Raw genomic sequence first — 14,638 nt, 5'->3', positions numbered from 1 at the left:
CCAAGTCTATTTCTTTCACATACACTTCCATTCTCCTAAAATCATGGTTGACTAGAAACTACATGAGTACCAAATTATTGAAAGAAACTTATTTTTTTGAAACTCTGTTGTTTTATACAAATAAATTCTGCTTTCATATAGGGGGAGAAAGGAATTCTTTCACATATATTCCCATTGAGAAGAAAGCAAATAAAACAATCTTCTAACTCAGAAAGATTTTCTTACACAAACTAGTTTATAACACTACCTGTCTAATAAAGGACATTTTATTACTTTAAATTTTCTAAGAGAAAAGCACATCTATGGTGAAAGTTTTGAAGAACATACTGTTTAGATTCAAAACACTCACCTTTGATGTTGGAGAGATAAAATAAAGAGCTTTCATTTGTCTGACAGGTTCTCGATTTTTATAAATATTCTCCACAACTAACAAAAAAAAGTCCAAAATTTAAACAAAAGAATTATATTTGACTTGGAGTCTCAGTTTTCACATTACAAATTATGATATTTAATATCTGTCTTTAAAAGTCTATTATGAAGAGCAAACTTAAATAAATGAGTTAAACAATGAAGAATTTTGGATGATAATATGATTATGAATATTACAAGATATTGATACTTTACCCAAAATGTAAGAAAAATTAAAATCTCATTAACACATTCCTGCCTGGTGGAAGACAGAAACTGTGGCAGTGTTATTTTTCATAACCCTACACTACAGCTGATTTAAATTTGCAATTGCCTCACTTCTAGGTAATAGAGAGAAGCTTAAAAAGTCAGTATTACACACTTGGAAATATGCACAACAGTTGATTTTATGACATAAATCTTACTATCCACTTAAAAACAAAACATGAAAACCACAAACATCAGCCAAAATACTGAAGTAAACTTACTTCATCAACATACAAAACTATAACAAATATATATAACAATAAAAAATTTGAAGAACAAACTCAACAAGGCAACTGACTTAGTCTTGGTTAGGGGTACTTAATTATATGTCTCAGCTGAGGGAAAAATCGTGACTTACAGAGGTTATTCTGAAGATTCACAAAGAAAAGAGTGTCCAAAATAATTATTATAGCTAGAGTTACTAAAAAAATAAGACATAATCCCCTGAGAAACACAATTACTAGCTAAAATTTATTAATACTTTAAACTCTCCCTATCATAATTTAAAAAAAAAGTTATTCATGGTGAGTATTTGAAACACTTACCAGTTATACCCTCTGCTAGAAGATCTGTCATTTTGCAACATGATGCCAAAAGCTTAGTGGTAAATTCATCTAGAAGCAATATCTTAAAATGAATATAAATTAAGCAATAGTATAAGCATTTGACTGCCAAGAATTCACAAAAGACAGAATTCAGTGCATTAAATATACTCAAATTCATAACCTTTTTTATAACATAAAATTATCAGGAGAGCAAGCAAAATTATCTCAACTCATTTAACTTTCGTGACTTAGAAATTTATTTCCTCAATATATGGTCATATAATATTATACATAAGCAATATTTTCACTTTGAAGCAGACTTTGTTCACTTCAAATGTATCTTATGTTGAACATCAAATTTTCTTAAAATCATAAAATGCTGCTTGTGGTGGAATAATTGTTCTAGGCACTGTTCTAAGCACTTTACATGAATTAATTCATTTAATATTTATAACTATCTATGAGGTACTACCATCTCTGTTTTACAGATAAAGAAACAGAGGCATAGAGACATCAAGTAATTTGCTCAAGAAGCCACAACTAATAGGAGGTAAAGCTGAGATTTGAAGGCAAACACTATGCTTCTAACTCTGTACTTTTATACAAGTGTAATAAGTAAAAAAATATGTACAAGCCCTCAATAAAGGTTTCTAGTGTTATGCAAATTCTATGTGAATATGTAAATTCTACCTTCCATTCGCCTTCTTTCTTGCAGTCATCAAACACTGTTGCTTTTATCTCTGCAAAGAAAAAGAGAACTACTTAGGAATCTTAATAAATTGTTAGAACTACTCAAAATGTTCAAGATGGCTGGGAAATATCACTTGGAACTGCTCAGCTTCATAATTGCTCAGCTTTACCTATACAAGAGTAAAAATCAGTTCTCTTTAATACTTAACCTATATGGTACATTTAAACCATAATATATTTTAACTTTTTGAGACTAAAAATATTATTAAAAAGGCTAATATAATTATTGTCCTTTACAGCATCGGACTTTAGTTTCACCACCAGACACATCCACAGTTCAGTGTTGTTTCCACTTTGGCCTAGCCATTTCATTCTTTCTGGTGCATGAGGGTTCAGGCACTCAGTTGTGTTTGATTCTTTGAGATCCCATGGACTATAGCCCACAAGGTTCTTCTGTCCATGGGATTCTCCTGGCAAGAATACTAGAGTGTGTTGCCATTTCTTCCTCCAGCAGAGCATGTTTTGTCAGAACTCTCACCATGACCTGCCCATCTCGGGTGGCTTTGCACAGCATGGCTCATAGCTTCACTGAGTTATGCAAGCCCCTTCACCAAGACAAGACTGTGATTCATGAAGGCAATACGTGAACTGAGAACTTCCAGATGTTCAAGCTGGGTTTCAAAGAGGCAGAGGAACAAGAGATCAAATTGTCTATGTTTACTGAATCATGGAGAAAGCAAGGGAGTTCCAAGAAAACATTTAATTCTGCTTCATCCACTACGATAAAACCTTTGACTGTGTGGATCACGACAAATGGAAAAATTCTTAAAGAGATGGGACTACCAGACTACCTGACTTGCCTCCTGAGAAATCTGTATGTGAGTCAAGAAGCAACAGTTACAATCGGACACGGAACAACTGGTTGAAAACTGGGAAAGGCGCAGGACAAAATTGTACACTGTGATCCTGCTTATTTAACTTATATGCAGAATACATCATGCGAAATGCCAGGCTGGATGAATCACAAGATGGAACTAAGATTGCTGGGAGAAGTATTAACAACCTCAAATATACAGATGATACCACTCTAATGGCAGAGAGTGAAGAGGAACTAAAGAGCGTCTTGATGAGGGTCAAAGAGGAGAATGAAATAGCTGACTTAAAACTCAACATTCAGAAAACTAAGATCAGGGCATCCAGTCCCATCACTTCATGGCAAATAGAAAGGGGAAAAGTGGAAGCAAGGACATATTTTATTTTCTTGGGCTCCAAAATCATTGTGGACAGTGACCACAGCCATGAAATGAAAAGACACTCCTTGGAAGGAAAGCTACGATAAACTGAGACAGCGTATTACAAAGCAAAGACATCACTTTGCCAACAAAGGTCCATACAGTCAAAGCTATGGTTTTTCCAGTACTGGATGTGAGAGTTGGACCATAAAGAAGGCTGAGTGCCAAAGAACTGATGCTTTTGAATTGTGGTGCTAAAGAAGAATCTTGAGAGTCCCTTGGACTGCAAGGAGATCAAACCAGTTAGTCATAAAGGAAATCAACCATGAATATTCATTGTAAGTACTGTTGTTGAAGCTCCAATATTTTGGCCACTTGATGTGGAAAGCAAACTCACTGGAAAAGAACCTGAGACAGAGAAAGACTGAAGGCAAAATGAGAAGGGGGCAGCAGAGGAAGGAAGTTAGACAGTATCACTGATACAACGGACAGAGGACAAAGGAGCCTGGAGTGCTGCAGTCCATGAGGTTGCAAAGAGTCAGACACAACCTGGCAAGTAAACAACAATATTTAATTTAAACACATCTGGAAAAAATTTCTGAAAGTATTATTTGACTTGGTTTCCCAACTCTACTTAAATCCTAAGTAAACAAGATGAAAACAAAAAACCTGCATGAAAATCCCTAACCAGCTCATTACTAAATTACATCTGACAAATGAAACCAGGTAAGTAAGATTCTTCCTGATTTACTTCAGTACAATTAAAAAAAATGTGTTACAGCATTCCGTTCAGTCGCTCAGTTGTGCGGGACTCTGTGACTCCATGGACTACAGCACACCAGGCTTCCCTGTCCATCACCAACTCCTGGAGCTTGCTCAAATTCATGTCCATTGAGTCAGTGATGGCATCCAACCATCTCATCCTCTGTCGTCCCTTTCTCCTCCTGCCTTCAATCTTTTTCAGCATCAGGGTCTTTTCCAAAGAATCAGTTCTTCACATCAGGCGGCCAAGTATTGGAGTTTCAGCTTTGGCATCAGTCCTTCCAATAAATATTCAGGACTGATCTCCTTTAGGATGGACTGGTTTGATCTCCTTGCAGTCCAAGGGATTCTCAAGAGTCTTCTCCAACACCACAGTACAAAAGCATCAATTTTTCGGTGCTCAGCTTTCTTTATAGTCCAACTCTCACATCCATGCATGACCACTGGATAAACCACAGCTTTGACTAGATGGACCTTTGTCAGCAAAGTAATGTCTCTGCTTTTTAATATACTGTCTAGGTTGGTCATAGCTTTTCTTTCAAGGAGCAACTGTCCTTTAATTTCATGGCTGCAGTCACTGTCTGCAGTGATTTTGGAGCCCAAGAAAATAGTCTGTCACTGTTTCCACTGTTTCCCCATCTATTTGCCAGGAAGTGATGGGACCAGATGCCATGATCTTCACTTTCTGAATGCTGAGTTTTAAGCCAGCTTTTCCACTCTCCTCTTTCACCTTCATCAAGAAGCTCTTTAGTTCCTCTTCACTTTCTGCCATAAGGGTGGTGTCATCGGCATAGCTGAGGTGATTGCCTTCTCCGCTTCTAATCACTAGGCAGTATCAATTGTTCTTCTTGGTGATTGCCACCATCTCAGACGGTAAAGCGTCTGCCTGCAATGTGGGAGACCTGGGTTCGATCCCTGGGTTGGGAAGATCCCTTGGAGAAGGAAATGGCAACCCACTCCAGTACTCTTGCCTGGAAAACCCCACGGACTGAGGAGCCTGGTGGGCTACAGTCCATGGGATCACAAAGAGTCGGACACGACTGAGGGACTTCACTTTCACTTTCACCATCACTACCAATGCCCTGATTCTTACTCTCTCTCACAGAATTACTCCAATAATCTCCTATCTGGATTTCCTGCTCCCTACCTCTAACCCCTTTACCTTCCCCAGTACGTTGTCCACACTGCAGTCAAGAGTCCTCTTCCTGAAGCACAGCCCTGTCACTTCAATACCCACTTCAAAATTCTCTCAAATTCTGTTACCTCAGAATAAAATCTAGATTCTACTATTCAACATCCTCCATCAACTGGCCTTCACCCAATCTCTAAATTAATCTTCCACCAGTCCAAATGCTACCCAATTAATGACCTACTAATACCAATTACCCTAACTTTTCTCTTTCTGTTTCTTCTACATATGAAGTGAAATATATTTTAAATTTTAACACAAAAGAGGGTGTGAAAATACTGATGGAAAAAATGAAAGGAGAACTAACGAACTAGTGTATGGCATCAGCAATGCCAAATGTGTATTCAGAAGGGTTCTGGGGTTAACACTTCATAGAGGTGGTAGTTACATGAATAAAAATTTAACCAGCTATACATTTAGCAACAGTACACTTTACACCAGCATTATACTTAGTGAAAACTTTGGGAACAAAAAATGACTTCCTTTCAGCATTTTTCTAGTAAGTCCCCAAAATGCTGACAGCTGCTGTTGGAGGAGGAAAACAAACTTTTCATCTTTAATGGCTTCCCATTGCTAGAGCATTTTAAAACAGTTTAGCTCCAACCTACCTTTTATAGCCTTTTCCCCCCTATTCCTTGCAATAAATATTCTGTACTCAAAGAAAAGAAATTATTCCCTCTTCCATAAATAATCACATACTTTGATGCCTTTGGGTCCTAGTTCAGATTTTCCTGTCTGGCAAAAACCTACTACCTTTCAATGTTACCTTCTATTTAGAGTCTTCCCTAATGCAGTTCCAGAGAGGAAAAAATTTTTTTCCTTCTCTTTTTCTGCGAAACTTCTTCATGCTGCTAATATAGTACTTAGTATGTGTATACCTGTCTCCTCCCACTGAACTGTAAATTCCAGGAGGTCAAGGAATATGAATACAGAAGGGGGAAATGTGCAAACAGTGACAGGTTTTATTTTCTTGGGTTTCAAAATTACTGAGGACAGTGACTGCAGCCATGAAATTAAAAGATGCTTATGCCTTGGAAGGAAAGCTATGACAAAACTAGACAGTATATTTAAAAGCAGAGATGTCACTTTGCCAACAAAGGTCCATATAGTCAAAACTAGGGCTTTTCCATTAGTCATGCAGGAATGTGAGAGGTGGACTACAAAGAAGGCTGATCGTTGAAGAATTGATGCTTTTGAACTGTGGTGCTGGAGAAGATGCTTGAGAGTCCCCTGGACTGCAAGGAGATCAAACCAATCAATCCTAATGGAAATCAATGCTGAATACTCATAGGAAGGACTGATGCTGAAGCTAAAGCTCCAATACTTTGGCCACCTGATGCAAAGGCTAGAAAAGACCCTGATGCTGGGAAAGACTCAATGAAAAAGGAGAAGAGGATGGCACAGGATGAGATGGTGGGACAGCATCAGTGGACATGAATGGACTCAGTGGACATGAATTTGAGCAAATGCCAGGAGACAGGGAAGGAAGGACAGGAAGCCTGTGCTGCAGTCCATGGAGTCTCAAAGAGTCAGACACGACTTACTGACTGAACAACCAAAGGAATATAGACCTAGAACAGTGGGTGGCACAGGTTACTCAATAAAAATTGGTTTAAATGAATACATGATTTTGCAAATATCCAAAAAGGAAAAAATTGTGTTACAAGATAAAGAAGTAACCAGAATGAAAAAAGTCGTAAAGATAACAGATTAAAACAGGAAAACAAAAAAATATTTTCTATATGCCCGTGTGTGTGTGTGTGTGTGTGTATACGTGTGTGCATGCATGCTCAATTGTGTCCGACTCTTTGTGACACCATAGACTGTAGCCCACCAGACTCCTCTGTCCATGAGATTTCCCAGGCAAGAATATTGGGTGATTGCCATTCCTTTTTCCAGGGGATTCTTCCTGATCCAGGGACTGAACCCAAGTCTCTTGCATCTCCTGCACTGGCAGGCAAATTCTCTACCATGAGCACCAGCTGGGAAGCCCTATATTTGGGGAAAATAAGTTCTCAAGGAATTTATAAAACAAACCTGACTGGTTGTCTCTGGGAAAGGAGTCTGGGCTCTGGGTAGGGATGAAGATTAATTTTATATTACAATCTTTTCTATTATCAAAATTTTTTGCCACATCAAGGTATTTAGGAATGATTAAAAATACTAATTACAAAGATTACAAAGGATGAAGAAAAAGTTATGTCAATGTTAAGCATTTAAAAAAGGAAGCAACAAAATGACCAATAATAAAAAATATCTGAAGGTATATAAGGACTAGAAGAAAAATATGAAAAGCAAAAAGCTTTTAATTTAAGGTGTCAATTTTAATTTGTAAACAAATTACTTTGATCTGTAATTGTTTGAATTTCACTTTCTCCAACATTTCCTCTAAAATATACAAGGTAAATTACAGACATTAGACTATTGTTTATAATAGGCTGTACTGAATAAGGAAAAATAAAATACTGTAAGTGGCTTCAACTTGCTTTACTTAGTTACTGTATTTAGTTACTATTGTTCTGCTGTTTTTTTTTTTCCTGCTGTGTTTTTCAAATAAACTATATCAAATTTTTATTTAAAGTCTTTTATCAGTGATAGCTTTGCTACCACTCCCCTACAGCAAAAAATGGCAAATGAGCAATACCAAGCACTATAAATTTTTACTGATATTATGTAAAGGAATTAATTTTGTAAATAAATGCAGCCCTTTGCACTCGAAACATTAAATTTTTAAAAGGGGTTTTAATGTAGTCCCTAAAGGCTGATTCTTTCTCATGTTTTAGGTCTCAGCTCAAATGTTACCTACTCAGAGAAATAGGGCAAAGGTTAAGAGACTTTTGCCAAGAGAATGTAATGGTCATAACACCCTCTTCCAACAACAGAAACAGACAACTCTACACACAGATATCACCAGATGGTCAATACCTAAATCAGACTGACTATATTCTTTGTGGCCGAAGATGGAGAAGCTCTATACAATCAGCAAAAACAAGACTGGGAGCTGACTGTAGCTCAGATCATGAACTCCTGCAAATTTCAGGACTTAAAAATTCAGACTTAAATTGAAGAAAGTAGGGTAAACCACTAGACCATCAAAAATGAAAGTGAAAGTGAAAGTCGCTGCGTTGTGTCTGACTCTTTGCCACCCCATGGACTCCTCCATGGAATTCTCCAGGCCAGAATACTGGAGTGGGTAGCCTTTCCCTTCTCCAGAGGATCTTCCCAACCCAAGGACTGAACCCAGAACTCCTGCATTGCAGGCAGATTCTTTACCAGCTGAGCCACAAGGGAAGCCCTCTAGACCATTCAGGTATGAACTAAATTAAATCCCTTACAATTATACGGTGGAAGTGACAAATAGATTCAAGGGATCAGATCTGATAGAGCACTGGAAGAACTATGGGCAGAGGTTCGCAACACTGTACAGGAGGTGATCAAAACCATACCCAAGAAAAAGAAATGCAAAAAGGCAGAACAGTTGTCTGAGGAGGTTTTGCAAAAACCTGAAAAAAGAGAAGTGAAAGGCAAAGGAGAAAAGGAAAGGCATATCCATCTGAATGCAGAGTTCCAAAGAATAGCAAGAAAAAATTAGAAAGCCTTCCTAAGTGACCAATACAAAGAAATAGCGGAAAACAACAGAATGGGAAAGACTAGAGATCTCTTCAAGAAAATTAGAGATACCAAGGGAACACTTCATGCAAAGATGGGTACAATAAAGGACAGAAATGGTATGGACCTAACAGAAGCAGAAGATATTAAGAAAAGAAGGCAAGAATACACAGAAAAACTATACAAAAAAGAGCTTAGCGACCCAGATAATCATGATGGTGTGATCACTCACCTAGAGCCAGAAATCCTGGAATGTGAAGCAAGCAGGCCTTAGGAAGCATCACTATGAACAAAGCTGGTGGAGGTAATGGAATTCCAGTTGGCCTATTTCAAATCCTAAAAGATGATGCTGTGAAAGTGCTGCACTCAATATGCCAGCAAATTTGGAAAACTCAGCAGTGGCCATGGAACTGGAAAAGGTCAGTTTTCATTCCAGTTCCAAAGAAAAAAATGCCAAGGAATGTTCAAACTACCACACAACTATACTCACCTCACATGCTAGGAAAGTAACACTCAAAATTCTCCAAACTAGGCTTCAACTGTACACAAACTGAGAACTTCCACCAGATGTTCAAGCTGGATTTAGAAAAGGCAGAGGAACCAGAGATCAAATTACCAACATCCACCAGATCATAAGAAAAAGCAAGAGAGTTTCAGAAAAACATCTACTTCTGCTTCATTGACTACGCTAAAGCCTTTGACTGTGTGGATCACAACAAATTGTGGAAAATTCTTAAACAGATGGGAATACCAGACCACCTGATCTGCCTCCTTAGAAATCTGTATGCAGATAAAGAGGCAACTGTTAAAAGCAGATATGGAACAATGGACTGGTTCCAAATTGAGAAAGGAATATGTCAAGGCTCTATATTGTCACCTTGCTTACTTAACTTCTATGCAGAGTATATCACATAAAATGCCAGTCTGGATGAAGCACAAGCTGGAATCAAGATTACAGGGAGAAATATCAATAACCTCAGAGACACAGATGACACCACCCTTATGGCCAAAAGTGAAGAGGAACTAAAAAGCCTCTTGATAAAGGTGAAAGAAGAGAGTGAAAAAGCTGGCTTAAAACTCAACATTCAAAAAAATAAAAAAAATAAAACTCAACATTTAAAAAACTAAGATCATGGCATCTGGTCCCATCACTTCATGGCAAATAGATGGGGAAACAACGGAAACAGTGACTGACTTTATTTTTAGGGGCTCTAAAATCACTGTGGACGGTGACTGCAACCATGAAATTAAGACGCTTGCTCCTTGGAAGAAAAGCTGTGGCCAACCAAGACCGCATATTAAAAAGCCAGAGACATTACTTTGCTGACAAAGGTCCATCTAGTCAAAGCTATGGTTTTTCCAGTAGTCATGTATGGATGTGAGAGTTGGACTACAAAGAAGGCTGAGAGCCGAAGAATTGATGCTTTTGTACTGTGGTGTTGGAGAAGATTCTTGAGAATCCCTTGGACTGCAAGGAGATCCAACCAGTCTATCCTGAAGGAAATCAGTCCTGAATATTCACTGGAAGGACTGATGCTGAAGCTGAAGCTCCAATACTTTGGCCACCTGATGTGAAGAACTGACTTGTTAGAAAAGACCCTGATGCTGGGAAAGACTGAAGACAGGAGGAGAAGGAGACCACAGAGGATGAGATGGTTGGATGGCATCACTGACTTGATGGACATAAGTTTGAGCAAGCTCCAGAGTTGGTGATGGACAGGGAAGCCTGGTGTGCTGCAGTCCACAGGGTTGCAAAGAGCCGGACACAACTGAGTGTCTGAACTGAACAGAGAATCCTTTCCTGACCTACCTATCCAGAGCAGCCTCTTTCTATATATAGATATTAAGGACTGAAATAACCACGTTTATTCTTTGTTTACACACTTATTTTCTATTATTCACCACTTGAATAGAAGATTTCAGGAAGACTGGGAACTTATCTCCTTTCTATTGCTGTATTCCCACAGGAATTCAATATTTACTGAATAAATTGGGGGGCATTACAGAACTGATCTGTTCACTTTTTTTCCTGTTTACTTTTAAAAAATATTTATTTATTCAGCTTCATTGGGTCTCAGTTGTGGCACATGGGCTTACTTGCTCCCCAGCATGCGGGATCTTAGTTCCGGGATTGAACTGCCATCCCTGGCATTATATGGCTGATTCTTAACCACTGGACACCAGGAAGGTACCCCCTTCCCACCCCATCCCCACCCAACATTTTACTTTTAACAAGCATTATTACCCATTACATTCTGCCAGGGACTATTTGGAATTTAAATCTCTATAAGACACAATAGTGGACCTACCTTCAAGAAGCTTATTAAGAGAGTCACATCAGGCACCATTTGCAAAGGATAAACCACACATGCTACAGAAATATGAGACACAGGATTAAAATGAGAAGCTGCTATGGAGGTAATTGCCCCATTTGTGCTGCGACTTGAAGGCTGGCTAAAACTTGGATAGTTGAAGAATAGGAGTAAGAGGAGTATTCTAGACAGAAGAACTGGCATCAAGATGTGGAGGCAGAAGATTTTGAGAAGAGTCAACAGGATGGACTAGCCAAACATCAATATTATATTAGGAAAAGTTGGTAACAAAGTAGGCTGGAGCAGGTTATAAATCTTCAAATGCAGACTAAGTGTCTGAAAAGATCTTTAGGCACAAGTGTAGGGTATCTCTCTGCAGGTCTTTTTAAGCAGGAGATCAGCATGATCATAGCTCAATACTATTACAGGAAAACCAGTCTGGTCAGATGAACTGGAGTGAGAAAGAACAAGGCTTGGAGGTTCAGATAGGCTACTAAAACAGACTGGGCAAAAAATAAGGCTCTTAACTGAGGTTTAAACATTATAGAAAGTCACAGACAGGTCACACAGAAACTCTGCAGCCAAAAAGATCTGGGTTGGAATACTAAGTCTATATTGAACAGTTGTATAGGTTTTCTTAAAAATGGCTTTATTATGATTTACGTATCATATAACTCATCCAAAGTATACAATTAAATGGCTTTCAGTATATTCAGAGTTGTATGCTTATTAGTGTAATCAATTTTAGAACATCTCATTACTTCAAAAAGAAACCCAGTTCCTAAGCCATAGTTCCCACATCTCCCCAGCCTCCCTAGACATAAGCAACCACAAATCTACTTTCTACTAATCTCTATATATTTGCCTATTCTGGACATTTAATATGATTGGAGTCATATGGTTCTTTATGCCTGGCTTCTTTTCATTTGGCATAGTTTTTCCAAGGATCATCAATACTGTAGCATGTATCAGTACTTCCTTCTTTTTATTGCCCAATAATATTCCATTATATGGACATACCACATGTTATTAATCCATTCACCAGTTGATGGGCATTTGAGCTGTTCTGACTTTTTGCCTATTTAGAATAATGCTGCTATGATAATAGGTATATTAGCTTTAACATCTGTTAAAGAGATTATAATTCTTATTAAGTTCTAATGTTTGTAAAGAATAGTGCCTGGCACAGAGTAATGTTGAAAAAATATTAATTCCCTTCTTCCTACTTTGCAGGTAAATTGAAAGTTACTTATCTTTCTACCCTCATCAAACTGTACTACCCTGCTACTGCTACTGCTAAGTTGCTCCAGTCGTGTCCAACTCTGTGCGACCCCATAGACGGCAGCCCACCAGGCTCCCCTGTCCCTGGGATTCTCCAGGCAAGAACACTGGAGTGGGTTGCCATTTCCTTCTCCAATGCATGAAAGTGAAAAGTGAAAGTGAAGCTGCTCAGTCATGTCCGACTTTTAGCCACCCCATGGACTGCAACCTACCAGGCTCCTCCATCCATGGAGTTTTCCAGGCAAGAGTACTGGAGTGGGGTGCCACTGCCTTCTCTGATACCACCCTAAACCTAGCAAAACCTTTTCCCAGTCAAATATGATTCTCCTACCTCTGAAGAGATTTCTTCCTCTTTTCTTTCAGACTCCATCTTCTTGAATTCAGAGGCTCCCATTTCCCTTTCTCTACTCACTAAATGATGAATGAATATTATCCTTTTAGTTATGATCCTGTTTACACAGGACTTCCCTGGTGGCTCAGAAGGTAAGGCGTCTGTCTACAATGCGGGAGACCCGGGTTCAAGCCCTAGGTTGGGAAGATCCCCTGGAGAAGGAAATGGCAATCCACTCCAGGACTATTGCCCGGAAAATCCCTTGGACAGAGGAGCCTGGTAGTCTACAGTCCATGGGGTCGCAAAGAGTCGGACACGACTGAGCAAATTCACTTTCACTTTCCTGTTTATACTACAATTCCAAAAACTATTTTTTTGAATCCTTATAACACTTTTCTTCCGTTCATCATGCCCTCTTCTTTATCTTACACTCCATGTTTATATCCTGGTGCTACCTCAAGTTAACAGCACAAGATGGAAATTTTGTTATCTGTAAACACTCCCTCTTGCCTGGTTTCCATGCTATCAACACTAATGTTACTAACATTAACCTTTTTTTTTCCTGATAAATGCTGATGTTAAGGACCATCTTAGAAATTATACAACACAATTCATTACCTATTTTCATATATATATTTAAATACGATTTGATTTTAAAACATTACCAAATCTTAAAAGTGACCTATATAAATTATGAAAAACAAAATGGTAACCTTATAATTGTGTGTAACTAGCTCAGTTGTATCTGAATCTCTGCGACCCCATGGACTGTCTATGGAATTCTCCAGGCAAGAATACATAAGTGGGTTGCCATTTCCTTCTCCAAACCTTATAATTATCCAATTTAAAAAAATCTGTTATAACTTTTCCCCCCTTTCTATTTATACACTTGTTTCTAGTACCTGATATGTTAAGGAATATGACAGCTACCGATTTGGAGTTTTAATTTTACACAAGAAACTCTGTAACCCCCAGAATTTTATTAACTCAGTCATTATTTCTGTTCCTTGCTCAACAAGCCAGAACCAGAAATACTAATGAGATGTTATACCCCTTTCCACTACTGGGCCATAATTACTTTGAACCCAGCAAGGCCAAACAATGATGGTTCTTCCTGTCTGGCGGTTTCCTTCTCTCGCCAAGGTCGCAGACACAGGTTCGGAGTGATATTTACGAAAGTTGTGGACGACAAGGCAGAATGGCAGAGTATCTGTCACCAGTAAGTGGTGAAGCCCTAGATGAAAAAAGGAGTGGCTCCAAGAGTGTAAAGAAAGAGGTGAAGGTGCAACTTTACCCCGAGATACACTCATTCCCGCGGTCCCTTCTCAAGAACTCTTGAGAAAGTGGGTTCTTCTAGAAAGAAAGAAGGGTCTGTTTTTTTAAAAGGACAGGCATCGTAAAGTACAGGTGTAGAACTCTCCCGGATACTAAGACGAATGAGCAAAATACGCAGTCTTCGGAAACTCAAGTGTGGGGAGACGCGGGGGGACGGGATAAAGGAACACAGTGCTCAGATTGTCTCGGGTGGAGAGACATCGCCTACTGGTGGGGCCCAGGCGGGGGCGCGGCCGAGATCCGCGCAGGGGCCCCGGGCGGAAAAGCTGGGCCGGGGGGCCGCTCATCCAGGACGGGACTTCGCTGCCAGGGCCCAACAGAGCAGAGCCCAGAGGGTGCCGGACGCCGGCATTCAGGCCTCGTCCTCCCGCCCCCCGCCCATCTCTGGCGCCGCCAGAACGAGGGCTGGGAAGCAAAGCAGGAAGAAATTCCAACAGGGACCTGGGAGCCAAAGCAACAAGTGCCCACCGCGGCTCTCCAAGATACTGCTGGTCTAGGGCAGGAAAGCAGGGCCTGGAGCCACGGCATGCTGGCCTTCCCTTTCTCAGCCTCTGCCCCACCGCACTCACTCTGCCACACGACGCTCTTCAGCCCCCTTTCCGTCACCGGCGGCGCCATCTTCCCAAACGCTGTGGAGGAGCAGCCACCGCCTCCCACTCGCAACCTACTTCAGCTGT

The 14,638-nt window shown here is 39.6% G+C and overlaps 1 protein-coding gene across 4 annotated transcripts in view; it reads right to left on the bottom strand.

Moving 5' to 3' along the window:
- Positions 1 to 14,638, bottom strand: part of STXBP3 (syntaxin binding protein 3) — a 46,240-nt gene extending 31,602 nt beyond the window's left edge. The window contains exons 1-5 of one of the 4 annotated variants that reach the window (XM_042251785.2): positions 14,531 to 14,638; positions 11,012 to 11,073; positions 1,911 to 1,960; positions 1,221 to 1,302; positions 350 to 426 (exon numbers count right to left, since the gene is read on the bottom strand). In XM_042251785.2, the coding sequence (XP_042107719.1) occupies positions 350 to 426; positions 1,221 to 1,251 (108 nt within the window). In that variant the 5' untranslated portion in view covers positions 1,252 to 1,302; positions 1,911 to 1,960; positions 11,012 to 11,073; positions 14,531 to 14,638. The remainder of the gene's footprint in view (positions 1 to 349; positions 427 to 1,220; positions 1,303 to 1,910; positions 1,961 to 11,011; positions 11,074 to 14,530) is intronic. The other 3 variants (XM_042251775.2, XM_004002262.6, XM_012177592.5) reach the window with 3 other exon arrangements.

This window comes from Ovis aries, chromosome 1 (genome assembly GCF_016772045.2).
Source record: "Ovis aries strain OAR_USU_Benz2616 breed Rambouillet chromosome 1, ARS-UI_Ramb_v3.0, whole genome shotgun sequence".
Classification (NCBI taxonomy): domain Eukaryota; kingdom Metazoa; phylum Chordata; class Mammalia; order Artiodactyla; family Bovidae; genus Ovis; species Ovis aries.
This window is presented reverse-complemented; position numbering and strand designations above follow the sequence as displayed.